The sequence below is a fragment of the Corvus hawaiiensis genome, chromosome 4 (assembly GCF_020740725.1).
Source record: "Corvus hawaiiensis isolate bCorHaw1 chromosome 4, bCorHaw1.pri.cur, whole genome shotgun sequence".
Classification (NCBI taxonomy): Eukaryota; Metazoa; Chordata; class Aves; order Passeriformes; family Corvidae; genus Corvus; species Corvus hawaiiensis.
Window position 1 is genome coordinate 34,604,140 of NC_063216.1, and position 23,734 is coordinate 34,627,873.

At 43.4% G+C, this 23,734-nt stretch overlaps 1 protein-coding gene and 1 long non-coding RNA gene across 3 annotated transcripts in view; one reads left to right on the plus strand and one right to left on the minus strand.

The window, feature by feature from the left end:
• Positions 1-1,352: 1,352 nt before the first annotated feature.
• Positions 1,353-19,546, minus strand: LOC125324444. Of its 2 annotated transcripts, XR_007202973.1 has the most exons (4): positions 19,155-19,546; positions 16,080-16,279; positions 4,199-4,347; positions 1,353-3,742 (listed from the first exon to the last, which is right to left on the minus strand). It is a non-coding gene; the product is annotated as an uncharacterized LOC125324444 (long non-coding RNA). The 2 variants fall into 2 exon arrangements; XR_007202972.1 differs by lacking the exon at positions 19,155-19,546 and having other exon boundaries at positions 16,080-19,045.
• Positions 19,547-19,808: 262 nt separating this feature from the next.
• Positions 19,809-23,734, plus strand: part of TMCC3 (transmembrane and coiled-coil domain family 3) — a 134,440-nt gene continuing 130,514 nt past the window's right edge. The window contains exon 1 of the mRNA XM_048300970.1: positions 19,809-19,855. Within this exon, the coding sequence (XP_048156927.1) occupies positions 19,844-19,855 (12 nt within the window). The 5' untranslated portion in view covers positions 19,809-19,843. The remainder of the gene's footprint in view (positions 19,856-23,734) is intronic.

Sequence of the window (23,734 nt, forward strand, 5' to 3'; positions counted from 1 at the left end):
GCAGGCTTTTGCTGTGCTCCCAGCACGCTCAGCTCAGCCCTGTACATTGGCACGACACCCTTTCCTCCATGGGCACTGCATTCTGCCTCACTGCTGCCCATGCTGCTGCACCTCTCTGCCCTCTCAGCTGAAACTGCCCAGGACACATTGGAGTGGAGAACAATGGTGAAAGGAGCTTCAGGAGGCCATCTCATAACCATTCTAGCTACAGCAGGAGGAGAAATCTTTGACAGGCAGGGATATCCTAGAGCATTTAAGGAAGCTGAAAGAGGAGGGCAGGAGGCCTTGTCATTTCCTGCCCAACCTGTGTTGTACTACTGACTCCTGCACACTGGGTCCACCTGGCTCCTTGAGGGCACTATGAGAACATTCAGATATTCACCAACTCACATTTCCATGTCATCTAACCTCAGGCTTCAGTTTTTTGGGATGTTTCCTGCTGAAGTTGGTATTGGGAAGCAGTCTTGATTGGCAGTTACAGGGGCAATTATTTTGGATAGAGCTGGAAGTCATCAGCCCAGAAAGCTAAAGTATATATTTTCCACAGCTGTGATGCATTCAGAGTGAAACCTTTGATTTACTAATTCTGTTGGGCCTATTATTCTGATGGCAGCTGGGGGAGAGAGAGGGAACAGATCCTTGCTTTGCTAAAAGCTGCAAATCTAAAGGCTCTGCTTTCACATGGTGCTTACAAGGAGTGTACAAAAGTGGGTCCTTCAAAATGTGGGCAAAAGTGGCAGCCTTTAAATGGCACTCCAGGTTCCTCATGCAAATCCCACAGTAAGTGCTGGATTGCACCAAGCGGAAGCCTGTCTCAGTGGAAGATACCAGAGCAACCCATGTCGGTGGGGAAGGGCCCAGCAGGTATTTTGTCCTGGAGACCTGCTGGGCTTTGAACACCACCCTCTGGTCCCCAAGCAGAGCAAGGCCCTCGTGGTAGAGCTGATGGTGACTTACCTCCAGCATGGAGCCAGGAAGGGGAGTGCTTTGCTGTGTGCACCATACCCAGCTGCCAGCAGGATCATGCTCAGTCTGCAGAAGAAATCAGAGCCGCCAGAGTGTTCCCTTTGCTGAAGGGCCAAAACCAGGTCTGGCTATTTCCTTATGTTTTCGAATCACTTGAACCCATGCAATGTCACTTCCCATTCTGATGAATTTTGCAGATGCTCTTAGCTTTGTTCACAGGCAACAAATATAAAGGGCAGAATTGAACCAGGATCTTGAGAAAAAAAGCACTGCTTTCAAAATACATGTATTTAATTATCACCTATGAGAGGGTTTGTTTTTTTGAAAAAGCACTTGAAGACTTAGATATATACAATTCAAATTCATTTTACTTAGAGATTCTAATTAATTATTTCTTTGGTATTAAATATCAACAGAGTAAAAAAAAATTAGAACATGAATATATGTATACCAAGCAAGAGCTGTATACACGAATGTGTGTGGGTACATAGGTGGGAAAAAAACAAACCCCATTTAGCATTGACTATATTTAGGTGAAATTTGTATTACAAAGTTTCCAACAAACAATGCTAAACTTTCTTCAAATCAAATTATAAAGATGTGTAATGCAAGTTAAAAACTGATAGTCACATCAAAATTTCTTGCTTGTTAATTAAAATCATGAATCACTTAATTTAAATTGGTTTATTCTGCACTATAAACCAGATAAGGCAGAAGAGGTTGATTTGATGTTGCAAGCAAGAATTTTTGTGTGCATGAGTGAAAATAAAAGAAACTGGCTAATTTTTGCCTGGGAATTTAGAGCAGGAGCAATGATCACTGGACAGCTTCACAAATTGCTTCTAAAATTGAAATTGTTTTGGAATTTGTTCCCATTAAAAAGGATATGCAGAAAACTGAAATTTTAGGAGCCTTATTTGTTATGTAAATTACCCCAAAACTACATTATTATCTTAGTGTAATTTAATCTCTGTAACAACAACAGAGTTACAAAATCTATTTAAATAATCTGTAGTGTTGTTAGCATCAATTAAACAAATCTCAGCTCAAAAAACTTTTGTTTTACATTGGTTTATACTGCTAGAATTCATATATATTTCCTTCTCATTGCCTATGATGTAATTCCTTTCCCATTCCTCTAATGGACTACTCAATTTTTCCCTGTGATATTTAAATATTAGCTTTAGGGCAAGTGGTTGTAGGACTGTTTTATATCCTTCATAGCCCAAGGATTTTTAGTTAATGGAATAACAATCTATCAAAACACAGCCTGAATGTAACAGATGAAGTCTCACGTGGTCGAGCATTCAGACACAGGCCTATTAATAGTTTGTGTTTTGAGGGTAACCATCCATAAAAATCCAGTGAGGCAAAACCAAATTCAGCAATACGTATGTGGCGCTTTCCTTGTGTCTGGCAGTGGCCAGAGAAATCAAGAAAACTGTAGCATGTTTTCATTTGAGGTAGCTGTGTTAAAAAAAGAAGAGGACTTATTTACCCTGGCTGTTGGGGAATTCATGGATCTGCTTTACTTTCCAAAGAAAAAAGCTAAGTGCATGAGCCTCAGATATACCTCAGTAGCCTGCAACACAGCAGCAAGATCACTGTCGGCACAAGAAGGCCATTTTTGTTATTTAGCACATCTTAACTTGACTTTGAACATCTTCAGTCTGACCTTCACATCTCTCTGGGACCCAGCCTAAAAGTGGCTTGGTCCACTCAGTAGAAAGCCACCCTGAGACAGAGACCTCTCTGCCTTGGGCAGAAGAGATCACTCTGAATCTTAAACTGAGCCTCGTCACCATGAGTCTAAATCAGGTGCCAACTCCTGGCAGTGCTCTTGGCCTTCTGGGTATAGCAAAGCTTAATTTCTGGATGTCTGTGCCCCAGAGGGCCCATTAATAATGTGAATCTAAAGCAGAAGAGCTGGTCTGAAAATAGAAACAGAGGCTAACAAGGGATTTGCACTACCTTTCTTCTGTTTCACGGACAGGGCAAGATGCCGGTGATAGTAAGTGCTCTGCCCAGTACCTGGAAGTTGTGGTGGCTATCTACCACCAAAATCTACCTGGTTTTCCTTTAACTCCTGCTATTTAGTTTGCATTCCCCGACAGTGGAATCTGGTTTCATTTTTATAAATAAGATTTTTCATTTTGGGTCTCTCTGTCTTGAAATGATGTTGCTGTAAGTACTGACAGCAAAAGTTAATTTGTGTTTTATCAACTTCAAATTCTTTCTAACAGACTTCAAATGGTAGACTTCAATTTCTGATTTTTTTCTGATGGATTTTTTTCTTCAAAAAAATTCCATACACATCTGTTAGTCTTTGAGTTTTTAAAGCTTGAATTAGCCATTGAAGTTTAGGATTTGAAAAGCAGCAACAGAAGCCAATGTTTCCAGGATCACTTCAAACTGTGCAGCAAATAGCAACATGTCTTTTGACATATTTTAAAGTACTGAACTTGAGAGGGCAAAAATTAATTCAGCACCCAACTATTACTTACTGTAACCAATTTTATCAGAGCTGAAGGAAGAATTAAATTGAGCATGGATATTTTTTTTTGCACTCGTCAAAGTGTGTTGCAAAACTTCCAGTCAGTCATAGATAGGTGGGTGGGTGGGTACCTGGCAGCTCTGGGCTGGGGACGCGGCGCTGCCTGTGGCAGTGGTGTGCCTGCACTGGGAAGGGGCTGCTCAGGACACAGCGGCACTGGCCCCTGCTCAGCATCAAGGCTGTCTGCTCTGCTCTTCTTCAGTACTCTGTGGTTGTTTACATCTGTAACAAAATACAGAGGCACAGAGATTAATCCCAAATCTAACATCCAGCTTTGCCCAGTGACTGGGGAATTGTATTACCCATTGGAGCTGGATCTGTGTGCACTGTCCCTGCTGTGGCTCACACAGCAACCACTCCCCCACAAAGCACATAGAGTTGGGAAGTGGATACCTGGCTCTGTTTACCCTTCACCCCCAAAAAATCTGTCCTCCTGGCAAGGTGTCAGCCCCTCTCTTGAATCCAAACAATCGTTAGAGCATCTATCAACTCTATGCTAATAACAGCCTTCCTCCCCAGAGCTGGAAGGCTTCTCCAAAGCATAGTCCTCTCTGCAGCTTGCCACTCACCACTGCAGCTTTCAAAAGAAAGGACAGCGAGTAACTGCTGTGTAACCCACCCCCATAACAGCCACCTTAGTACTACACGGGGCTGGCTGTAGCCCTGCCACCTACTCACCCGTGCTATGACTGCAGGCTTGCTTCTGGCAGCTGAAGAAAAGCACAAACTGGTTTTCAAAAAGCAAACATCAAAAACAGTGAACATGTCCATCATGATGAAGCACTGACTGAATGCTCCAAACCCAGCCTGTGAGGGCAGTGATGTATCTGCAGAAGAAAAGCAGTGGGCAGCAATTATCTGTGCTGTAACACTTGTCTAACTGCATCTAGTAAACTTTGTTTCTTCTAAAGCCTAAGTGGGTTCTTATCTGTACCTGTAGCTCCTATTTATCAGGATTGTTATTGTTGGTACTCAGCAACAGGGAAATGCAAGCCATGATTGACCATCTATTTGTCTAACTCCACACTGGGCAAAATGAGCACCCTCATGTCACAACTTATGATTCCACAGTATAATTACCTTCATGCTCTGCAATTAACAAAATAGCATCTTGTTACAGAAAGATATTAAGGAAACAAACCACTTCTATCACCCACCGTAAACTGCCTAGAATCCAGTGTTTAAAAGCTGCTGTAGAATAGCAGCTGTGTGTTATAATTCATACAGGACTTTCAGAGGTGGCATCAGCAGGCATCTAGATCATTTCTGAGCAGCTTGCCAGTGTTAACAAGGAGCTGTGAGTGAACTTGTAGGACTGTCTTGTCTGCCTTTCTGTCCTTTCCCTCTGCTTCAGTTAAAATAACATTAAAATAAAAATTATCAATTAAAATAAACTCTTCTAAGAAAGACAGTAACCTCCTAAATAGGGTTAATAAACACGTTTGTTTATACCGGCATGTTATACAGGGAATATTTGTGTTTATCACATGAGTTTGCTTAAGCTTGTAATTGTCTTTTGGTAGCTATTTAGCTTTTATATATCTTAGGTCTGCAGGGGACCTATTCTCACCTCCAGCATTGTCTGAAATTCCCACTTCTCTTATTTTAATCCCCCAAAGCCATGCCACAGTAGGTCAAGAAAGCCCAAGCCCGTGGGTTGCACAAATGTTTTGTCTCTGCATTTTAGTGAATCCTCTAAGAGCACTGAAAAGCTTTTCACTTGCTGTGCTGGATTGTTCAATAGTTGCTGGGAAGCCCCATGGTGTTGAGAGCACTGTAGCAATAGCTGGTGAGATCCAGGAGCAAACTTTTCCATGCAGCTTGGCTTCTTCACAGCAGGACATACTGCTTTTACAGCGATGATGGTAGCAGGCAGTGGGAGGCCAGTAGTGTAAACAGATTTTGTAGTTGAGGGCAAAGCAGGGGGAAGCTCTCTACAGGTAATAGTTTTGCTTCTCTTGAACAGTCGATGAGCTTGTGTTATTACTCAGAGGTGCATCTGCACATCTTTCCTGCTTCCCTTCAATTTCCTGCATGCTATCGGTCCCCTTCCATCCTGTGTTGCCTCATTCCAGGGGCTGCCACTGCAACTCTGCCTCCTATCCATCTTCCCTCAGCCACAGCCAAGTGGTTTTGTGCCACCCCTGACTTCCTGCATCAGGCTTTGCTCTCCTTTCTCACACCAGGAGCTTTCTCTCCCCTTTCATCTAATCCTGCAAGGCTGCCCTTCTGGGTGTTAATGCTATGCTCATCACCAGTGTAGCTGAGTGCTTAATGCAAATGCATCAATACAATGGCCAATATAATTAAAGATCATTTTCTTCCCCCAGACATCCTAACAGGAAGGTTCCATGATTACTTACCAGTATGAAGGAGCAAGAGATGTAAGATTTACATTTTGTCCTCCTAGCACATCATTCTTGGCCATTTTTCTCTCAGCTATGTGTGACTCTTTTGTTAGGAAAAGAGACTGGAAATGTCTCCCCTTGTTCTTCTAGTCTGACAGATGTCTATGAATTGAGCAAAGTAGACCTAAGAGCTTGATTTGGGTTTTTTTTAATGTTGTTGTTTGACAATTTAATCCCTCCTCTTAGAAATTACTAACTTGCATTTATTTTATTCAAAGTCTAGTGAAATGTCTCAGATTTGGTTCAAGCCTATCTCTCACAAAGCAGCCTGTCTGATTCTGTGGAACAGGATCTCCTTGTTCATGTGGTTACTAAGCAGGCATCTTTACAAAGCTGGGCCTAATTTCTAATTGAATTTGGCTGGCTCCAGCTTTCAGCCACTGGATCCTGTTGTTGTCTTTTCTCTGCAAGCTGTGAGAAGTGATGACTGCCCAGTATTTTCTGCCTGGGAAAGCATTTACACACTGTAAGCAAGTCGCTTCTCACTTTTCTTGTTGACAAGCTAAACAGATGGAACCCTCCATCTCTCCATGAAAAGCACTTTGCCCTTGTCATTTTTTTGTGGTTCTCTATCCTCTCTAATTTTTCATCAGTCTTTTCAGAATGAGGTCTGCCTACCATACCAATCCTGTATACAAAGTGTAAAATCCATCCTTCTCCTGCTTACTTTATTCCCCTCAAGCCTCCAGCAAGTAGTCAAGGACATACTAGACATTTTTGTTTGTTTGCTGCAGGATTGCACAGGAAGCTCAGATTGCTCTGAAAGCAGTGGGTGAACAGGTCCATCCAAGAAGCTTGGCTGTGGTCTGGCACCTGGCAGCAGCCCTGGGCTCCTCTAGTTGTAGTGCTGAGTACTGCTCACCTTGTGCTCCAGACCTACCCTGTACCTTGACATTCCCATTGCACCCATGTCCTGCTGGTTGCAGCACCAGCTCCGCTCTCAGACACCTCCCTCTAGTTAAGAGCTCCTGAATTATGTGTTAGCAAACACTGAGAGGGAGGACAACATGGAACATATACTTGAAATACAGAGGGAAGAGCTAAGTAAAAATAATTCATGGGAACTGTTTCTAAGCCACTTAGCAAGGGCTTTTCTGACACGGTGTATAGCTAACTTTTCATTAGGTTTTACACAGTACAAAATTAACCCCCTTGCAATCACCTAGGTGTGTTACATCTCCACAGGCACCTGTACAAACCTGTAATCTGAAATGATGAAATAATATTTCTTTGGCAAGTCTCAGAAAAATCACCACAATTGACATTCTGTGCCTATTGTTCATTCTTGGAGTACTGTCACTCTCTGTTGTCTCTACCAGCATGTTTTTTCTACACTCCCTGCCACTGCTAGGGGATATTTATCATGGTCAAGTCACTCGAACGCTTTATATACTAGCACAGCATAAGTATTCCATTCTCCTGGTATTCCCCCATTGCCTTCAAAATCAAGGTCAGTGAAAAAGAATCCTCAGCCAACTATTCTATTACTCCTGAGGTTCATGGGCATCTAAACATGCCAGGTTATCCTACATGTTCATCCATGTTCATCCTACACATCTTCCTCGGTTCCTGACAACCAAAGAACAAATTCCCTCTAATTTATACAAATTATAGGAATCCTATTTTTTTTCCAAATAAAAAGTAAAAATATTAAGCTGTTCCGTATTATTAGCACTTTCACCACCCAGTTCTGAACCAGCCGCTCGTCCAAGATGTTTGGCTCTCTGTGTACTTCTGTACTGACCTTAGCCTCACAGCTGGCATGCAAACCTCCTGAGCAGGAGCTGCCTGACCTTTAAGAGGCAATGGTGAGAAGGATAAGTGCTTGCACACCTCATTTTGCTACTCAGGGGAACCTGTGGACTGGGAAATCTATTCTCGTCAGGGTGCAATAAGGCTGGTGGCCTCTATGGGAAAGAACAGGCCATGGAGCAGCAATTGTTCACCACCCCTCTCTGACAACTGTTAATCATTTCAGCTCATGATAACCTGCTCACAAGCTAATACAGGCCTTAAAATGATTGATGACTCATATGCAAGTGCTTTTTATTCAGGGGACTGTTAAGGAAAGATGGAAAATCCTACTCTGCTCTTAGTCTCTTGCTGTTGTCAGTTTTCTCCATTTCTACAGACTCAAGAGCAATGCTGGGACTGCATTCCCTGGTCATCAGTGATGCTGTGTGTCACACTGATCACCGTCAGTTTAAAATCATACAGAAAAATGGGAAATCAGAATTAAAATAAAACAAACAGGTATCTCATTAATTCTTGCTTTCTGTCACTTTTCCTGTGATGTTAGGTTAGCTTGTCAGTTGGCATGGAGCGTGAGCCAGTGGGGCTGCAGGCAGCGAGCACTGGCAGCAGGGAGGAATTCAGGGTGTGCAGAGGAAACAGGGCATGTGATCAGTTCATGGGAGGAAAAAGCCAGAGCTATTTTGGTGGGTGCATATGGCCACGTGGGTTTCCCTTGTTACAGTTCTTGTGCAACAGTGTTTGTATTTACCTACATTTAACAACTGACCTTTTAAAAATAATAAACCAAACCATGAGGCAGAAGGTTGCTTCATCATTATGAGTTCTTCCTGCTGCCCAAGATCCCACCTATTTTTTCTAAACACAGAGTAATGGCCTTCTAGGGCTTGACTGAATGCCACTGCAATAGGCACATGGCCTTTGTCTGCCCTTCTGCCAGACTACAAGAGCTGAATCAGTTTAATACATGCTGTCACAGAGTATTTATATTTTGCATTTGTTCAAAACAAGAAGTCATAGTTGTGTAGAGTAACTGCTAAAAACAAAAATAAAAAATCCTATATTAAGACACATTATATATTGAACTTAAGCTTCCACCATTCGATTTACAATTGAGCAGCCAAAATATATAACAACAACCTCTGTGATGGGCATTGATTTCCATATGATGGGTTTTATGGGGCAGTAAACGTTACAGTACTCGGGTGATTCAGTGCAGCCATCCCTGGCGTTCCATTTTGTTCTGCACAGCCCATATACTGCTCACTCCATACCATGTTAACAGATAGGAAAATGCCAGCTAAATAAAAGTTGTCTTTTCAGTGTCTCACTTTTGAGTGTTCTAGTGCTTGCAGTCTTCGATCTGGTCACAGTTTACATTGTTGAGCTTTAAATGGAGATTATCTTGACAAAGACGTTTTTAAGTCTGAGACATTCCATTTTTGTGTTGAAATACCAGATGTCACCTTCAGATTTCATATATTCTTTCATTCTAATCGATGGCAGACAAACTTTGATCTGACACTAGGCGCCAAAGTTACATTTTCTCCATGCTAAAGATCATTTTGAAAAACTGTCAGTAAATGCCTGACAGCTTTATTTCTACTTGGTAATTAAAGGGCCTGTCTTGTTTTCCAAATGGCTTTGGAAAAAGTTACACCTTTTTTGCCAAATTTATGCCTTATACTCTTACTACTCCTGGTGTTTAAAATAGTCTTTGATCTGTAAGAAGGGAACCAGCTCCAGTAACTGGGTGGGGGAGGAGTAGAGGGGATATTCCTCTACTTATTTTAAGTAAATTTACTTCATTTCTCATGAAAGGAGCCTGCCTGTAGGCAAGGTAGATGTAGACAACTTTCCAGCAGTTGAGCTAGGCAGTAAGCTTCTTATGTGTGAATACCCACCAGAAGGTACAAACTGGGAAAGGCAGAGCAATATTTCTCCATTTGTTCTGAATTGCCATGTTCCCAAGTCCTTGCTGCCATCAAAAGTAGCTCATTATTACGATTTTGAAGTGACCTGTGGTGCTTTCAATGCCCTGTGTTATATTTACAGTTTGGTGTGGATTTACTGTGGGGCTGTTGAGAGCTATGCCCTGTATGATAAGTTGTAATGAGAGAGGATCTCCTCCTCAAAATACCCTTCACGTGCAGAAGATACTGCTAGTGGATTGGGAAGGAATACAGTGAATTACACTTCTAAATTGCATTTCTTCTACAGAGGCAGTGGAAAGCAATGCTAAGACAGAAAGTAATTTCAGAACAGTCTAGCCCTGTATGGAGTAAGTGCAAGAAAACATTTCAACACACAGTAAATATTAAGCACTTTAAGAAAGTGATTAAGGATGTTATTTAATGCTTTCCTGAGTCAGGACTAATATCTGGTCATTTAAATAAAACAAAAAAATCTGTAAGCTCAGCCAGAATGCAAAAGTAAAGGCAAACCCCAGTTTGATAAAAGATGTACAGCCCAGGCAGCCTTCCAGAGGGCAGGTGTTCTCAAATGTCACTGCAGTTAAGAGATGGAAAGTATTTCCTCGTTGCACCAGCTCTGTATCTGAGTTAGCTAACTCTGGGAAAGGCTGGGCTTATTTTTGCAGCAGCTGGGGGGAGAATAACTGTATCTATGGAGCTGGTAAACTCAATGCAAATATATTTTTGTATCTTTTAGAGAATCTACAGACTTCAACCAGAATGGCAGTTACTGAAATTGTTACAAATGCAGCTCAGTGTGCTGAGTTCAGTGAAGTTACATACAGCTAATCTTGTAAGTAGCAGGGCAGCTACCTGCCCTCATTCCATGAAAATATTGGAGGGGAGCATAAGGTCTGGTTGAGCTTGTTTCTTTAGCCACAGGATAATGTATTTCCATTAACCCGGCTCTGCTCTACCTGACTGGGATATTTTATTCCTTTCAATAGGTTTTTGCTCCTGAAGCTTACTCATGTGCTTCAAAATACATGCTTATCTGATTCTCCTGGTCTGTATTTGCTTTACTAATAAGTGCTGGATACTGGTACTAATGCCAGCACTGAAATAAGTTTGATCTCATGAGTACTGGATGATGTTGAAATAGTGATACTGGATGAATACATGTTTGCTACTCTTGTCTTTTCTGAGAAAAATTATCTTTCTAGTATCAACTTTCTTATGCCCCAGCTGTGTTCTTTTACTAAGGTCTATCTATCTAGTTCTATCTATTGTTTAAAATATATCAAAATAACAACATCATAGCCAATTAATAAGCTACAATCTTTTCATATTTGTTTTTCCTACTAATAGTCTTGAAGTACAGGTTTTATTTGCAATGTGCAGCTTGTTTAAAAAAGCAAAACTCTGTTCAGATAAAAACACCCCCATGTAAAATTTCCAGCTCCCCTGCAACAGTCTATGGGGGTGGAAAAGGCAGTTTCATAATCTTTGCTGGCCTGAAGCACTTGATTCCTGACTACTAGGCAATTTGTTAACTCTTCTAATTCAAATACACAAAAGGGTGAGTAAGCAATAAACCATTTCAAATCAACCCATCTGGCAGTAGGTAAAATAGCTATAATGAACAGCATGTTTACAGAGCACATTTCCTACTCAGTCTAGTCATTTGCAGGATTCAGGCCACGGATGTCACAGGTTGTCTAAGAAGCATTAGATGCGAGGAGATGGCTGGATGTGAAAGGGGACTTTAAGGATAATTTATGATGATGGATGTTTGCTGTTTATGCACACTTCATTAGCTAAGTCAGTCTGGCTGGTGCTCCTGGGACTTCTCTGCTTTCTCTGCTGCTGCTGGCCGTTTGCTCTGAGTTCATAGGTGAGTGAACACAAACATATGTTTTCGGATGTATGATTTGTTTAATGATGATGCTGTGGTTTAACCCCAGCCAACAACTGAGCCCTGCTCAGCTGCTCGCTCACTCACTCACTCCTGGTGAGATCAGGGAGAGAATCAGAAGGTAACAGCTTGAAAAACTTATGAGTTGACATAAAGACAGTTTAATAGGGAAAGCAAAAACCATGCACACGAGAAAAGCAAAAAAAGAATTGATTCACTGCTTCCTGTGGGCTGAGAGATGTTCAGCCTTACAGGAGAGCAGGGCTCTGTCACATAACAGTGACTTGGAGATGAACGCCATCACTCTGAATGTCCCCTGCTTCTTCCTTCTTTCCCCAGATTGATATAGTGAGCATGGTGCCAAGAAAATCCCTGTGTTCAGCTGGGGTCAGCTGCCCCAGCTGTGTTGCCTCCCAACTCCTTGTGCTGTGTGATCATTGATCAACAATAGCTAAAACATCCCTGTGTTATCAACACTTTTCGCAACCCTATTAAAAAAAACCAAAACCAAACAAAATAACTCTATCCCAGCCAAAACCAGCAGAAATGATTGAGGAATGCATGAGGAATCTCTTATGGAGCTGTTAGAATTTGCCATGTTCTTCAATAAAGAGACTAGAAAGGATATAGTGTAGTATTTCCCTCTTCTGTAGGCACAGCAAACACACAATCTATTGAGTTTCTGTTTTAAATAGGGAAATTTTATTTTGACTTGAGATACTCTGGGATCTAACAAGATCCTGAATTCACTCCCAACATGAGAAGCTTTGTATTTGTCTCAGCCATCAGCATAACGTCTTGGTATTATGAATCTGGATTGCCTTCAATGGGAACACAAGTCTTTCTAAATAATAGCAAGATTTGGCTTTGTGTATGTAAAATTATTAGGCAAATCAATAGTAGCAGCAAAAGCAACTGAGTAGCTGTCTAAAAAGCGAAAACATGAAGTGCTTTTCAATGATCCTGAACACAACTGCTAAAATCACACCAAGCTAACAGTTACACCACAATTGTGGTAGCACACTGGTTAGCAAGGATGAGCCAATTCTTTTGCTTTGTGAACAATGAATAACACCAAATTTTTACAGTTACAACCAAATTCCTTGGGTAAATACAGGTGGAAGGGTTCATACAGGCAGGAACAATATCATGTACCTCCCAGATTTTTAATGACAAAGGACACTAAATAAGTATGTATTTTGTACCTCTTTTTTTTCTGCATGACAACTTCCAGGAAATAGTGACAAGGGCAGTTCTGGACAGAGGATTTATTAAGGTTGCTTCATGCAGGTGAAAAGTGCGATAGCAAGAGAACTGAAAATGTTACACTAAGATGCAAGATTGCAAATTATAGAACAAGCGCCCTTGATAAATTCAGATTGCTGGTCCACCACTTGCCATTATCATCAAGGCACCTGTGCAGGTCTGCTCAGACAGGAACTGAGGCTGCATGTCTACCACATGAGTATCTCAGCAGAAAAACTGCTTTAAACATGTGTTCCCACTTCCTTCCAAACCAGCCTCACATGTTTTTTCCTTCACTTATGCTGCAGGTATTACAAATTCAGCATAACAACTGAACTGACAAAACACTCCAAGGATAGGCACAATGGTAAAAATGTGTTGTTATACTGCTAATGGAAGTACTTATATTGGAAATAGTTGTCCTTGAAACCAGTATTCACTAGCCCAGTGTAATTGTCTTATACTAAATAGTTTCCTTACTATACCTTTATTTTTTGATAAATTTTTTATGGTTAAACATTTTTTTTTTTGGTAATAGCTGCAATAGCAAGTTCTCATACTCTGAATTGGAGTAAGCTAACTGAGCTAATGAAACCGTGATGGGTAGAAAAGGCCTCCTTCCATGCTTAGAGACCTTCTTCCATACTTATGTTGAAACATCTCCCTTCTCCTTTCTAAGGTGCTGTGATTCACGTGCTGCAGTCCTGGGCATCTCCTCGCATCAAAGGAAATGCAAGCGAAGTAGGAGTCCTGTTAGGTTCACTGCACACTCCAGTGTTTAAAGCCCTCCTCAAGTCACATTTCTCAATATCCTTTTACTCAAACTCTGTTTCCAAAACTCATCCACTTCTCTGGCTGTTTACACTGAATGAAGAAAGCCATGCATGAAGAAAGCCATGCCTCTCCTGTGTTGCCCGTCCTAGGATTTGCACAGTGACAGAAGATCTTAATATGCCTGCAGCATGGATTGAACCTAGAACCTGCCCTCTCATTCAGATTTAGCACCACATCTACCAACGTCCCGACTCACATGAGAAACACTGAGGTGCAGACCATCGTAATTGTATTGCTTTAAGTCTTGCTATGGAAACATGTTCAGCTGATTTTCAAAAAGTTTAGTTAAATAATGCTTATACTAGACCTGAATGTAAGCTGATCTGAAATTCAGTCATTTATGTCACTAGAATTTTCTATATACCTGTAAGAACCACAAAGCACAGATCATTTTCCTACATTTAATATGAATAAAGTAACTGGGTTGATGCCCACATTTTATTTTGTATTTGTGCATATAGTGTTATTTCACTTCTATTATGGGCCTTATGAGCAGACAGCTACTTCCTTTCTCCTGTGAGCTATCTCATAACTTTAAATTGACAACTCCTGGAGGAGAGAGACAGCATGTGACGTGTACAGAATCCAAGATTGATAAGGGTATGCTTTTATTCATTTTAATAACTAAGAAGGTGTGAAGATTGACAGTTCAATCACTCATTAATAAAGACTGACTTTATTCCCATTCATGAAACAGCTAGTCAGATTTTAAAACATTTTAAAACCAATATTATTATTGTTGTTGTTGTTTGATTTAGTACTTTCCCCTCATATGAAAGTGTAGAAAAATCGCTGTCAACAAACAGAATTTGAATTAGTCTGAAAACTACCCCAAAATTACCAATGTTTCAGTTGTTGGTTGGTTTTTTTTTTTTTAATATCTTTTCTGTTTACAGACTGACAAAAGACAGGACTTAAATACATGCTCAGTGTAGTTAAACATGTTGCTAAACCTCAGCAGAGCCACAGGATTAATACACCATTCCAGACAAGAGAAGATCAAACTAGGTTATGTTACTTTTAATCTGCCATGGATGGAGGTCTCTGGCTCACCTTGACTGAATTAAAACATTAATGACAGAGATTAATGATAGAGCCCACCGTGAAGGACTTAATACAGCAGACTCAAGCCTTGTCCCATTGGTCACTGAGGGAAGTCAATGCTGACTGTGGCTTTTGCAGGCTACCAGTCTGTAGCTTATGTGAGAGCAGCCTGGACACTCCTGTGGTGGGATGGGCAGGACCAGCTGATGGAAAAGAAAATCACCACACAAACCCAGCTTCAACATGCATGCAGGGTAAAGGAGGCAATCACACAATCATGTAAAGTCTTTTCCTCTGTTAGAACTACTGCTGTTTCAATTCCTTTGAAGACCTCTTCAAGCTTTCCCTCCCAAAGCAAGGTTTAGTTAGATCTGAGCAGTTTCACACCCATTCCTTGCCTTGATTGCACTGTCAAATGGGATTGACTTGTCTTATTGTCTGTTCATGTTCTACAATAAGATGTCAATCTCCCAGAACTAAGAATTAGCTCATAGGGTTTTTTGGCAGCGAGTCACATTTTCTGTGGTTTGGCTGTGAAAATCATTATTCTCATTCTTGTGTTGACTGATTAGGTGAAGGGCAGATAAAGACAATCTCATTATTTAAAAAAACCCCACCCCTTGCTTCAGCTGATTGGGTGGAGAGAAGGTTTTGTTCCCATAGTAACATTTTGCATCCAAACCTGCAGAAATGAGGCTAGCTCCAGGCATTTCGAACATGCTGCTTTTAAAGAGCAAGTTGTACTCTACAATGTGTTTTCATTTTTGCATTTACAGAATTATTCGGTAAACACCAGAGGGGAAAAAAAAAAAAAAAAGAAAAATCTTTGCATCCACATATGTGAAACTGGAGCCTGGTGATATCAGGTGTGCTCCAGAGCACCCCTTGAACTGCTCTCATAGAATGCTCTGTACTATCACTTGTCTGGACACTAGAACTTTAAGTAAAAACCAGTCAGCCCAAAGCTCAGATGTCACTTTTGTAAAAGTTCTTTTACTTTCACTGGAGCCAACACCACTGAGCATGATGTTTGGAGGGAAGTGGATAGTAGGCTGAGGAAGAGTAAAACCCATGCAGGAGGTTGTACCTCAGAGAGGTGGGGCAGTACTAGGGGATGGGCTGTTGGATTGTTGCAGATGTGACAGATGGGATGAAAGCAGGAAAAAAAAAGTCTTTCCCAATACAAGGAGCTACTGAAGGAAGACACCGTTGGACAAAGATTGGAGGATAAAAGCAGTTGATGTTCTGGGTTTTTTCACCCTGTAAAGGTTGATCATACAGTAGCAGGGGTGATTTTTGTGGGAATTGGACTTCAATGACAGTGGGACAAGACAGGGAATGGATTTTGCTTCGGGACTTTTGGTTCATTTGTGAAAAACTGGAAAATAAGGACAGTGCGGAAGAAATTTATAATAGTCTTTAGGGAAGATGTTACAAACTGCCCCTACCTCTTTGGCTGCTATGCAGCTGTGTTTTTCCAGACAGACTCTCTAAATCAGCACAAGTCTTGTTCAGGCAGAACTGAAAGATTCCATTTATTTATCCAGGATTTCACTTTGGCAGATACACAGCTCAGTGGGACAGTGCATGTCAGAAGCACAGTAGTTTGGTCCAGGAAAAAATGATTAATTCTTCCAGGAGGACAAAACTGCCAACAAAATGCACACATAGAGGTATTGTTAGAGTATTTTAAGAATGATATATTAATATACAGTGATTCTTTAATCGGAAATTGCGTCACCTTTTCTTTGTGTTTGCCTTTGGGCACTGATAAGCAAAGTGATGGCATTAAGCATAACAAAAAGTGGGTGTTATTGGCAAACTCCTTAGTGGGAACAAGTTGAGAGCACTTTAGCGTAGCACCATTCAGCTGGTAACGTAAAACTGTAAAATTACCCAAATATGAGAAGGCAGCAAATTGTTAACTGCAGCTTTTTGGAGGGAAGGAAATACAGACAGACTAATTTGAGAAGTTTTGTGGAAGGAAGGCACCAAAAAATATGAATGAAAGTCAGAGGAAATAAGAAGCAGGTGGTCATGCTGAATGCTGGTTGCTCTCCAGTTATCCAGACTTCATCTGAGCTGCCCAGCATGGGGTGGAATTCCCACCTATCATATTCCAATTAAGTGGCAAAGCTCTTTGAAGATAAGCAAATGAACATGGCTTTGTCAAAACAAGCTTGAAAATAATTGTACAATTCTTGTCAGTCGTAATTTTTATTAGAGGGTTTTTGGAGGAGGAAGTGTGTTTTTGTACAGGGTCTGTTCCTGGAGAGAGTGGATCAATTCCACCAAATCATGCATTGCTTTGTGTCCAGACTTCTGAAGCTGTCTGCTATTGAACAAGCATGATAAGTGGGCTAAAACTGTAGGGGAAAAGGGGCACACGGAGTGATGTAAGAGTGAGTGTACTGAGGAGGAACATAGAGAAAGTTACAGCAGCAGACGGGCAGGAGAACGTGGGTGCCAAGGGCTATGTACAGTCATAACAACTGATGAAAATCACCAGAAACCACCACAAAAACAAAAACACAGTGATGGGATGAAAGAGTGGAAACACAAGCAGTCTTGAGGCTCTGAAATGATGTTATCTCAGACAAGTCAAGTCAGCAAAATTAATTATTTGCTGCTATTTAGCAGATGGCCTGGAGTTGTATCAAAAATCCCTACCCACCACATTTCTCGATAGGTCTGGATTCCAAACTTTTCATCTACCTTAAAATGCTTATGTTTTCAAAATAAAGTGATGTACTTAAACTTTCACAGCGCCAGAAAAAAAAAATGCAGAGGTCAACAGTGCAAGACAGAGGCAGAGCTGTTACCAGAATGTAATTTAAAAACATGCACTGAGGTGAGTTATATAATACAGCTTTGGACAACAGGATCCATCTCCAGGGCAAATGGCTCAGCCCTGAATTGAGAACACAAAAGCTCTGTCTTTGAGATGGGAACCAGACTTCCAACACCTGTTGTTAGATATCCCAAGGAGGTTGCTCTCTGAAAAATCTCTTTCGGTTGCTGACCTTGGATAGTTTCTGGCTCATCAGGAGATGACACCTGTCCCAAAGTATTGGACCCTAATGGATAAAAAGCCAGGGTACCAAGCACTGAAGTTTGGAGTACTCTAAGAACCCCGTATCTGTAATTTTAGCATTGTAACACTTGAATCTCAGGATTCCAACTCTTTTTAAATCATACTCTGAGATTTTATTCAGAAAATAAATTATTCCAGAGCACATATATTTTCATGACTGTAACTACAGAGAAAACAGAGCAGATCCCCCTATGTCTATGGTCTAGGATTATTGCTGATATTCTTTGTTATTATCCCATTTCACTTATTGATGAACTAGTAGTTGTATCAAGCTTACACAATCAAACCTCATGCAAGCAGGACATGCACTTCAGTGAGAAATGACTGGGAGAAAGGAAAGCTGTTCGAGAGTCTGTCACAACCAGGTGACAGCAGGTACATGAAGAGGGATGCGTCTCAAACCATTTTACACTGGGTAGTAGCCAAGAAAAGTTAATGACTGTAATAGGCTGTATTCTTGGAAACACGACTGGTTTCTGTGCATAGTCATCTACAGTGACTCTGAAAACATCCCATCATATCTGTAATATGGACATTTTGACAAAATGCAGGGTTCTTAATTTTCAGGAGACAAAAGGGAAGAGGCAACCTGAGCAAGTGAATAGGAGCACTACTGAAGTCTGTACAATCAGACCCAAGAGAGCAGATGCATCTAACAACCAGCATCAGGAGACACAAATTAACGTGCTAGAAGGAGTACAGCAGATCTGAGTCCAATAGCTGTCACCGACCATAACCAAAGTAACAAATCGCTGGTCATGCACATTCCACTCAAGTGACAACCCCACCATTTTAGCACCTTAATGCAACATTGTGCTGAGTGACACCATACACCACAAGATCAAAAGCAGTATCGCAAACTTGATGGCTGAAATTTGATGGCTGAAAATTAAGGTGGCTTCCTGCTCTCAATGATACAAGGTCACGAACTCAATATTAACCTGCCAGTGAATATTCTGTTGTTTCAGCTAAACTGCTCCTGTCAAACTAAGTTCAAGTGTAAATGTGATGACAGTTTGCTCTAACTTGTCTGCTTTTTATTTGTTTACTATCTTGCTAGAAATTAATTTCTGTGGGTCACTATATGCGCACAGGACTGCAGTTTCATGAAAAGTTACTTGAAGAATGTACGAGGACATTCTTAAAGTGTCAGCTTGAACAGCTCTCCATCCACAGAGAACGCTTGAAATAATGGGTTGCCCTAAGACAAGCCAACATTTTTCAGAATCTGAAATACGTGGTCCTGTCCTCCTGAGACACACCACAATCTGCTGCTCCGGGTTTGGCTGCTCGGCACGCAGGCTCACTCGGGGGCTGTGTGTGCAGATGAAATATGCCACGATTCACCTCCACACCCCCGACAGTGGGAGCCCTGGATTCTTGCATTCAACATTATTACAGAAAGTGTGTTATAATTAACAATAAATACCTTTCGAGATCGGATTCTATTTTAACTTGAGAACAGCTTGTCGCTCTGATGGTGTACTACGGCTTTCAGGAAAAGTAAATTGCTGCTGGAATGGGTGTAATTTGCTTCGGGTGTGACTTGTTTCCTTACGAGAAGCTGGAGCACCGTGGGGTTCGAGCACCAAAAGCAGCGTGGTCCAAGTAGCTTCCCACGCCGAACCTGGCTGGGGCGGTTCCAGCAACCTGGCTGCAGCCATCCAGCACCTCGGACCATCCAGCCCGGCGTCTCCTCGCTCCCCAGAGGGAGCAGCCCCAGCCCTGCCCTGCTCTGACCGGGACCGGCCAACGCGGCGGGGCTGAGGGGCGAGCGCGTTGCTTTCCGCGGGGGGCTCTGCACAGTGCTCCGGGCGCCCACGCGGCGTGACCGGGAGCCGCCCGGAGCCAAGCGCCCGCTCCGCGGCTCTCTCCGGCCACGGCTGCCCCAGCCCCGGGCAGCGGGGGCGGGCGGGGGCCGCGGCCGGGGAAGGGGCCGGGCGGCGGGGGTGGGTGGGCCCGGCCCCCCCCGCGGCCGCGCTGCCTCGTGGCGGGCGCAGCCGTTGCGCCGCCGCTCAGTGCGGGCAGGCGGGCGGCGCGCACGGAGGGGCCGCCGCGCCGTGAGGGGCGGGAGAACTCGGCGCCGCGGCGGGGAGCCCCCGGCGCTGCCCGCCCAGCATGCTGCGCAAGGTAAGCATCGCGCTCGCCGGAGCGGCGCCGGGAGCACGGGGCCGCCGTCCAGCTTCGGGCGCCCACCCGGGGGGGGACGGGAGCGGGGGCAGCGGCGGGTGCGCCGGGGCCCCGCCAGGTGGCGCCTCGGCGCCGGGCGGCCCCGCGGGGCAGTTGCGCCGGTGAGGGCGGGCGGGGCGCGGAGCCGCGGGCGCGGTCTGAGGGGCGCGGTCCGAGGGGCGCGGTCCCAGGTGCGGGCAAACTTTGCCTGCCCGGGCGGGCGGTGCTACGGTCGGAGTTGCCCTGGATGCCTGCGGCGGCGGAGAGCCGGGGCGCGGGTTCTCCCCGCAGGCCGCCGCCGGTGGCTGCCAAAGCAGCTACGGCGGCGCGGGGCGAGTGCCGAGCGTCCGGAGCAGCCCGGGGCTACGGGCGGGAGCGGCGGCCGTGCGGCGGGTTGGGCGGCCGGCGGCTTTCCCCGCCGCTATTGTTCCCTGCACGGCGGCAGACGATCCCTTGGCTGCGAGATCTCGGGCACGGATAGACTTGGGCGAAGGGAACAGCTCTCCATCCACACTAGGCAGCGGCGCTGGTGGTGCTGTGTGCAGGAGGACGCAACGCTCTCGTGACTGCCGAAGGCACTGCTAAAAGGTGTAGAAAAATACCCCGAAGCTCTGAGCCGAGGAGAGCGTGGTATCCACACCAGACCCCACTTTGGAGCTGCAACCAAAGGTTATTAAAGTCAGTAGGGATCCTTTTCCTGACACTCAGCTCCAATCACAATTTTCACTGCTCCTTCCAAAAAGGCAAGCTTCCCTTCTAGGTAGACCTGGGCTGCATCATGAAACAGGCTGTAACAGGATAGTACCAATGTTGAAGGCACGTTATCAAAAGAGTGAATCACGTAACTGCTCAGGCTTTTGTCCCGTTGTTGTTCCTGTCTTGCTCCCATTTTGTGTGATCTTTCCAAATTCTGTTGTTACATCCTTAGGCCCATTAGCCTAGGTGTGCAGTAGCCCAGACAACTGGAGTAGTAAGACACCTCTAAAAATTCATGATAAAAGGCATAGGAAGTCTCTTCCATCTCTTCGTGGTGAATGAGGTGGTTGGAGCCTGGGGTTCTCTTCAGCACTTCTGAGCCACAAATCCAGGTTCCAATGGCCGTGCTTGGTTTGGCAGAGCCCAGGCAACACAGAACAAACAAGATGATTTAGGATTTCTCTTTGTTCTGGGGAGGAACCCTCTACTTAGCTGGACTCCCTAAGCCTGATATTGCTAATCTCTTTTACAAATAGCAGTATTTACACTTAGTGTTAATTATTGTGTGTTTATTATACGGTTTGGACAAGCTGGTTAAGAGAAAGCTGATTGTTTCTATCCTCTCATTGTGAATTACATGGAACAAATGATTTATTTGAATCTTAACTTCTTCCACTGCCCATCACAGTCCTTTGCTACAAGGAGTGGAAATGCAGAGGTAGTCAAGATTTGAAATTAAGTGTTTATAAAAGGGTGAAATTACCTTGGGGATTGTGGATACAAGGTATTTGAGCCTTGTTTCTTTTTCATATCTAATTCTGTGGCTGCTCAAGGGCTGAATCGGGGTTTGAGTGTTGGTTTATGCTGCCAGCCTGTTTTGTGTTGCATGTTGGTGAGCCGTCCATCACAGACTGACCTCTGTGTGATTTATGGGCCTCCTGTGCTAAATTCTTCTGCTGTACACAACAAATTGAGTACTACCAAGAGAAGTTAAACTAAGCTAACTTTAGCTTAAAAGTGATAAAATTTATAATTCCTAATTTTAAATCAACACCTTAGTGCTAATGAAGGCTGCATGACAAATCATCTGAGAAAGGAAATCTCCTTTTGGACAAATAGAGAAAGAAATAAAAAGAAATTGCAGCTCTCACTTTGAATCAGGAGTGCTCCGATCCTACTTTAGGCATCCCACTGGGCAGCCTTCCTCACTGAGTTCATAGAGTCCTTAGCATGTCCTGGAAAAACAGTAGTTATGTGGGCAATCAACAGTAAAATTAATTTAATGTCATGGCTCTCTAGGATGGAGTGTGAAACCTCAGTGTTAACTGCTTTGTCTCCTCTTTATTCTCTGCTGCTCCAGAGGATTTTCTACCACTTCCATCTTAGCATCCCCGTTTTTGCTCTTATATCTGTCAGAAAGGAACATAAAACACAGAGAAACCCCTGTTTTTCTATTGTTTCCCCTGTCATATGATTTTATGGCCAACAAGAGGAAGCCTAACATTTGAGACCCCTCTGATTTGCTGTCCCTAAATGCAATTTATGCTTCAGTGATTGCTTCAAAAGTAAGTAAATAAATAAGAGCTGGGCCACTGAGTTGGAAAGCTCAAGCTTTTTATTTGCACAGGGTTTAGTATGGGTCAAGAACTTTGTGTTAAATCTACACTTTCCATTTGGTTCATGTTTTCCAATGCCATCTGTGCTCATAAAGGAGCAATAAGGAAAAAGGTTGTTTTGGGTGCCTCCTTAACAAAAACCTGGAGTTTGTTGATGGAGACATGAAATAATGTCCTTGCCCTTTCTGTTTGGGATATACTGAATTTCAAGTGTAATGTAGAGTAAACAGACCTGTGAAGATGGGTGGAATCAGTGAAATGCTAGTGCCTAGGGGGAGCTGCTCTTGAGTTATGTGGAGGGGGTGGGCTTTCCCTAAGTTGAGCCCTTGGCTCCTCAGGTGAGTCGATCTCCCCGAGGAGCCTGCCTGCTCCCTGCATGTCAGTCACTGAGCTCCTTCAGGTGCCGGTGACCCCAGGCCAGCAGTTGTATGCAGAGGCTGGCAGTCCTGGGGCTTCAAGAGTGACACAGCAATGCTCTGTGCAACACCCTCTGCACTTTTGCTCACAGGTCCAGAAGCACATTTTAGGCAGACAACCCTCCATGTGTTCCTGAGGTCCCTGCCAAAGTCCGTGGAGGAAAGCAGAGCAGCCCAGGCTAAGTGAGATCTGGCACTGTTTGCATCAGGGCTGTGCAGTATGGCACAGAGAGCACCATGGACAGGGAAGGATGGGCAGTAGCAATGCTCTGCCAGCCTGCTGCTTTCAGGATCCTCTGCTGGGCCTGGAGCTTAACTCAACAGCTCTTACCAAGTGCCCGCCTCTGCCTACCACCGCTTCTGGCTCCTCCAGCTGCTTGTGTCCAACCTGTTCTTCACAAAGGGATCACTTTCTAAAATCCTTGGAGTACTAGTGAGGTCAATGATTACTATTATCCTAACACTGTATTTGAGATGCTTTATAGGAGATTGATCTTTCCAGACAGAGTCCCCCCCTTTCCTGGTCTCTACACGCTCTTTTCAGAGTTCAGAAGCATGATGGCTGTGTGTACAGATCTTCCTGGCCACCACTGCTTCTCTTTGCTCTTCAAGCTGTTCAAAATAGTTAGAGATGACATAGATGTCAGAGACGTGTCCAAGTACTTTGTTGCTTGTAAGAACCCTGTTGTGTAATACATAGGTGCTGCAGCTGCGTGTGTAACTAATGTCGACTGAGGTTGATCTACTTGATTTCATTCCACATGAAAGATCTGATTCTTTTTCTTCCATATGCCACTCTCTTTTCACTCAGTTTCTTATTAGTAAGAAAATACTAATGCATATATAAGCAGGAGCAAAATCCCTGGGGTTGTTTTCCTATTTTTGTACACTTCCTCCTTCCTGGACATTGAAATACAACAGACTGGCATTATAGTTAATGGAGACAAGCTGTCTATTAGACCTTGCAGGAATGCAGTAACAGAGAGGACAGACGACATTTCCAGGTAACAGATGGGAAGCCAGTTCTCCAGACCTCAGCAATCTCGTCTCTTTGGATTTGTTTCTCTCAGTTTCTCTTGCCAGATGACCTACATGTCTTAATTGACCATATT